We start from the raw sequence: 6,530 nt of genomic DNA, 5'->3' as shown, positions 1-6,530 counted from the left end.
AAATACTAAGAATGAGCAAAAAAATCAAATTTTCAGGGAAAAAGCAAGACAATCATTCTTGTATAACAGAGGCTTCACTGCCACCAATTTACAAACTAGAACTAAGCCAACTAAAAAGTATTTAATCAGCAATTCCTGTATAGGTCATTAAAATCGTACTTGCTACACAAGGCTCCCATGTCAGCAGGATCACATGCCTTCAATTCTACTCGCTATTCTCTCAGTTTTGTCCTTGATGATAATTTTCAAGTTGTACTCCACTCTTGCTCCGTGAAAAGAATTTCCCAAAACCATTTTTACTCTTACCAGAACTAGAATGGTTTAGTGAAGCGTCCGATGAACTTGACGATGAGGCAGACGCTGATGATTCTTTGGTATTACCATTCATTACAGGAGTCGGAATTTCTCCAGATAATTCTGAACCAGGGTCACGCCTTGGCAGAAATGTTTCGTTAGAGTGCAGCTTCCATGGCTCTGCTCCAACTGCTGGAGGCACCGCAGATTCCCCTCTGCGTAGTCTAGGTACATTTTGTGTGTCTGTCAAAAAGTCTTCTAATGTTGCTAAAGACTTCAGCTGTCTCCCAAGTGATGCTATCGTTTTTTGGCACTCTGCAAGTTTGTCAGCCGCTACAACAAGGTCCTCCTGCATACATTTTAGTTGACACTATTCATATCCATACATACAAGGATCAACTGACATTCAGGGTTTTAAAGGTTATAAGTTTTCTATCAAGTACTTATCAAGTTATCTAATTTAACCCGTCCCATCCCGACGTTAACATTAATATAAGTAAAAAAATCCGATAGAATATCACATACCTGCTTTAGTTTCAAGTCACCATCCGAACTTTTTTCCTGATGAAGCTCGGCTTCCCGACTTTTTCTAATTAGCTCGTGCTCCAACTCTTGACACTTGACTACCATATCTGCTGATAGATTGCGCTCTTTTTCAATATCTAACTGTAAGGTATCAACCTCCTTAGTCATAGTACATATCTCCGCTTCCATACCAACGAGTTGATATTCAAGTAAATCCCTAGACTCATTCATCATGTTAAGCTCCTTCTGCAGCTGTTCTAGCCTGGTTTCAGTTTCTGTTAGCTGAGCTTTGGAATGTTCAACAGAGTCATTACTGGCAATCAAGGCATTCGCCAGTTCTGCTTTCTCGGCTTCTATCTTCTCCAGCTTATCTTCCAATACAGCGACGCGTTGAGTTACGGTGTCTAGTTTTACCCTTAACATAATCTCAGTTTCATTTGCTCGACAAACAATGGACTCTTTCTCAGCTTCTATCTGCTGCAACTTCTCCTCCAATTCAGCAAGACGTTGATTTCTGGTTTTTACTTCATCCCTCAACGAGCTCTCTGTATTATTTGTTTGACAGGAAACAGATTCTGATTCAATGTCACAGGTTTTGTCCTCGGCCTCAGGAAGTGCAGCAAGTCGCTCCATTTCCAAAAAATCATCCATAATGTCGATGTCAAGAGAATAGGATGTCAGATTTTTACTTGAAGTTTTCTCAGCCTTGAAATGATCAAGCTCGGCAATTAAGGCTGATGCCCAAGAGTCAGAGCAGCTTTTATCACCAACAGTGGCATCTATCCCCCTTATCTTGTACTCATCAACATCCAAAGCTTTAATCCGTTCGCCATTATCTGATTGACTATCTGCCAGAGATTCAACAGACAAGGACGACGCAGCTGGGGACTTGTGCACATTAACCAATAATGACTTCCGTACTCCAACTTGCAGCCTACGGCACTCAGCCTCAAGCTTTGCTACCTTCTTTATGCTCTCTAACTGTTGCTTGCTAGCCATTTCCGCTGCCTGTGTGCTCAAGTCCCTCTCAATGGTTCTGATTTCCAACTCCTCCGAAAGATATACAAGTTCGAGTTTGAGGGCTGCATTTTCCTTCTCTAAGGACTTCAACTTAAGGTGAGCACCAGTATCAATACGAACGGGATCTTTATCCTCAACTTCCCTGACCTGGTTCTGAAGCTTAAGGAGCTCGCTTTCAAGCTTATTTCTTGTGGTGTCCCATTCATTCGATTTTTCTGCCAAAGCATCATGGATTCTCTGATCCTGTTCTTCTTTTGCTTGTCTTAGCTGCCTGACACATTCTTTGAGAGCACTGTCAAGATGATTCACTCTAACTTCCAGACCCAGGTTCTGCTGAACTGCTGCCTCAAGTTGTTGCTTAATGACTAAAACTTCATTTTCTGCCTTTTCCCAGCCTAAATGTATGTATATTAAACATAAATGTAAACTGGAACAACTGAATATAGTTTCAAAACATTGGTTTAATCATTAATGGTTGGTTCACCAACACTTTACCATATACATATAACTAAAAGTTTCACGTTAAAAGTTAAGATCCCCAATTTTTCTTGCATGTTACAAGTAGCAATTTTAAAATATTTGTAGCAAAAAAACACCAAAAACAACAAAATGGGGGGCTAGCCGTGTGCAAAAAGTAAAAAGTATATTAGCTATTTATATCATAAATACCAAACTGACCTGCAATAGCTTCTTCGGCGACATTAGCGTGCTGCTTAACTAAGTCTTCTTTGGCACCAACATTTACAAGGGCAGCCGATAATTTCTCTGTTAAAATCTTAATACCATCATTAACTTCTCCATTTGGAACAGCAAATTTTGTGGTGACTTCTGGTGATTGAGAAAAAAGATTCGAGTATTCCTTTAGTGTCTCCTGCAAAACAAAAGAGAATAAAAACTGATACATCAAGTGTAAGAATATAACACAAAGGCAAAAAGCTTTGAATTTCTTTGAGCTATTTAGTCACCATATATGTGCTAATTCTTTGCTAAAAGCAATAGTCGAGCAAGCAACGCCACAGTGAATCACATACAAGATATAGATTCAATTGCATCGGCACTCAAAATTGGCCATCATCAAGTGGATTACATTGATAGGTGTTTACAGGAAGCACCCATAATTTTGGCTTTTAAGGGTTACTGTGCACTATAGTCTATATTGTTAGTGCTGAATATTAGAATTACACATATTAGCTGTCTTTAAGTTCAATTTCTTCTTTCCATAGCTCTTCTGCCCATCAATTACAAATTAGCTCAAATGTCTCTAGAATGCCATTAGGCATAAAATATCACTGCAAATTAGTTTTCGTACAGAACTAGATTACTGAAACTATAGTTTCATCTGTAGTTATCAAATACGCAGTCCTTATTAGTTGCAATAAAATAAGTATCAACGTCACTGGAATAAGACAATTTTATGTTTGTAGCATTTCACGAATGATCATGTATCTAGGTCTCGAAGAGTTTTAATGTTAGGATTTTTGTTTTGCATATTAGTAATTCAAGCTGAAACATCAGTTGTACGCCTCAAAATGATAAGCAGCCAGTTTACATAGTTTAAATGCATAAACTGGTAATCATAATAGCTACTCACCTAAAGATACATCCTAATAGAGCATCACTAGTTCTAAAATTATTATGACTTCTTTGAGATAGTAGCAAGAGAACAATCATACAACTTGAATGAGATAATTTCCTATGTTTGTAGCATCTCATCCACCTCAAAAGGAGTAGCACCCTAGTTACATAGTTTAAAATGCATAAACTGCTAAAACCATAATGGCTACCTCACCTAAAGATACACCCTGATAGAGCAAAACTAGTTCTAAAAGCTTTTTGTTACCTCTTAAAGATAGTAGCAAGAGATCAATCATGCTGAAGTTCAAGCAAAAATGAAGACAGAAATGACAGGCCCATATGAGGAATCCAGTCTGTGACACCTTATTACTGATACACCTAATATGCCTAAAACAAGAGCTTTCAAAGATAAATTCCCCTTGGTAACCTTCAAGGTTCTATTATAAGTAGAACAATAAGTTGAAGACACTCCCACAGCAGCCTTTGGGGACAAAACTGCTTATGCTGATAATGAAAATATGGCAGGGGTTGTTTTCAATAATATGGTAAATAAGAAAAATTGGTCAGATACAAGATCAGCACAACTTGTAATTAATTATTTAGACATCTGCCTCCTAGTCCTAGGTAAACCCTAGTGAACTTCCAAATGGGTCTTGAAACCATACTTGATGGAGTTTGTTCATTTACAACATTGACTGAGCACTATCCAGTTCTTTAAATCAAGCACCAAACGGCTGAGCACTTCAATTGTAAGTTAGCAGGGTCATTGTACAGATATAATAGATGGCACTTTTTTGGACATATAGTTTAACACACTTTTTTTGGTTAAAAAAATGGAAATCTAAGTGTATCCTGTTTATTAAAGTGACATACACATACCTGTTCACCGGAGTATCGCTCAGAATGTGAAGATATCGATCCTGAACTGTCTGTATCTCCCGGACTTTTTTCGGAAGATTTCTTCTTCCATAACCAGCTTCTTTTTTCCATCTGATTGATTAGCTTAGATTGTCACTTGTGCATCACAATGTCAACCTGCAAATGATACTTTAGTTTTGCCACTATTACAAGCAAAATTCACATGGAAAAGCATATAGACTTAGAGCCAGATATAATTTCTTAAAATATACCAGAAAAAGAGAATTTACGACTTAAATTATAAAATGCATCTGCCAATACATGACTTGGATTATCATTTTCTCAGCTTAGCTTCAAATTCACCCTAATATACATGCTCCTATATAATAAGTCCTCTAACCAACAGCCCAACAAAAAAAAAACTTATGATACCTATAGATTAAAGAAAATCTTCATATAGTTAACAATTTAGTACCAGCTATATAAAGAAAAGGATCTGTAGGTTCAATCAAAAGTTCATAAATTTAGTCAAATCCTTACAAATTCCACAGGAAACCAAAGACATATAATGAAATCTAATCACCAATTTCACTTAAATTAACTTAATCATTAAAAAAAACTAAAATTTGTAAAAAAAAAAAAAAGGTTGAAGAACTAATCATTACTCTTTTCAAGAAACCAAAATTTGAGCTCCCCCTGTACATCATTCACATAACCAACATTAAAAGCACTAAAGAACCAAACTGTTGATACACAAAGAATATAAAAAAACCATTCATTTATAGATAAAAAAAGTTCAAGAACTAATACCAATTCAGAAAACCAACATCTTAGCTCCCAATCAACATCACAACATTCAAACAAAATTATAAGAATACCAAAGAACCAAACAGTAATACATACCGTAAATGTACACACATTACAAAAGAATATAAAAAAAACAAGAAAAGAGAACAGTTAGAAAGAAACAAAACAATAACAACATTAAAGAATGAATCAATATACCTTTGACTGAAGAGCAGAAAAGGCCCAGAGATGAAATGAGAAACCCAAGATTAATGTATTTTAACATGGGATGGGAGTTTTGAGATTTAAAATGAAAACAAGAACATTAAAGAAGCCATTTTTAAATGAAATAAATAAAGTGAAAGGAGGGGGTGTGAAGACCTGTAGAGGTGTCAGTGAAAAAACAGAAGGGTACAGATAAACAAGAGGAGGGGGGGGTGGAGCTGGAAGAGCATGTGGGCAGTGGTTGTGAACTGTGTCTGTGTTGTGTTGTGTAAGAATAGAATTATGAGGCTTACCCTTTTACTAATACTTCTAGTGAGTGTCTGTGTGTGTTGCAGTTTACACTTTTTCAGAATGAATGATAAATACTGGACTGGAGGAGTATTATTTTATTATTATCTGTGCAAAATTAGTATTCGATTGGGTAGTCTTTATTTTGAAATTAAATTTGTGTAAATTCCCGCCCGGTCATTGTAACAATGGTGTACAGACGAGATAGGGAAACCGGAAAGAAGTGGACATATTTTTTCCCCGAAATTAAACCAGATTTTATTAATAATTTGAAAGATTCTCGGTTAGAATAAAATCTCAACTTATCATGCAATCAGGTTGAAAAAAAAATAAAGTTAGATAATTAGCTGTTTGTTTCTCAATTGTTTAATAAAAACTGAATCCAAATATTTTGAAAATTAATAATAATGTAATAATTTATCGGGTAATCCATCATGCATCTTCCCCGAAAATAGTAACTTCACAATTAATATTTACATTACTTTCATTGATATTGCAATATTTAGAGGAATCAGTTGCAATAACTGAGTTTAGAGGTCTCCTATCATGAATAAATATTTTTTGTAAGAGATTTATACATGTGATTTTCAACACCGGTTCAAACGCATCACAACTATGTATCTGCCCGGACACCAGCTATATACATGTCGAAAATATTGTTGATGTGAGATATTCATATCTCCCAATACAGCGTCAAATTAATTTTCAACATAATCACCCATCGTATAAAATGAGACACATCGCATAAAGCGAGACGATCAAATACACAAATAAAAAATTTAAACAAAACAAGATAAGAAAATCCCAAAATTCAAGTATCTCGAAATAACACCGGATTGTAATATACTTTTAGACGAGAGATTTTGAATCCAAAAAGTGAATTTTATTATAAAATTCGAACTCTTATCTTAGTAAATATGCAAATTAAAGTGAAGAATTCTAATAAATTTTTGGAGTTT

The 6,530-nt window shown here is 35.5% G+C and overlaps 1 protein-coding gene across 1 annotated transcript; it reads right to left on the bottom strand.

The window, feature by feature from the left end:
- Positions 1–9: 9 nt before the first annotated feature.
- On the bottom strand, positions 10–5,609 carry LOC141700031 (filament-like plant protein). Its single transcript, XM_074503806.1, has 5 exons — positions 5,278–5,609; positions 4,294–4,449; positions 2,518–2,710; positions 820–2,234; positions 10–643 (listed from the first exon to the last, which is right to left on the bottom strand). The coding sequence occupies exons 2-5, from the start codon at positions 4,402–4,404 to the stop codon at positions 221–223; spliced, it is 2,142 nt and encodes a 713-aa protein (XP_074359907.1). The 5' UTR covers positions 4,405–4,449; positions 5,278–5,609; the 3' UTR covers positions 10–220.
- Between the last annotated feature and the right edge of the window lie 921 nt (positions 5,610–6,530).

This window comes from Apium graveolens, unplaced genomic scaffold, assembly GCF_009905375.1.
Source record: "Apium graveolens cultivar Ventura unplaced genomic scaffold, ASM990537v1 ctg164, whole genome shotgun sequence".
In the NCBI taxonomy this organism is placed as follows: domain Eukaryota; kingdom Viridiplantae; phylum Streptophyta; class Magnoliopsida; order Apiales; family Apiaceae; genus Apium; species Apium graveolens.
The sequence above is the reverse complement of the archived record's forward strand: the minus strand, read 5'-3'. Positions and strand labels throughout refer to the sequence as shown.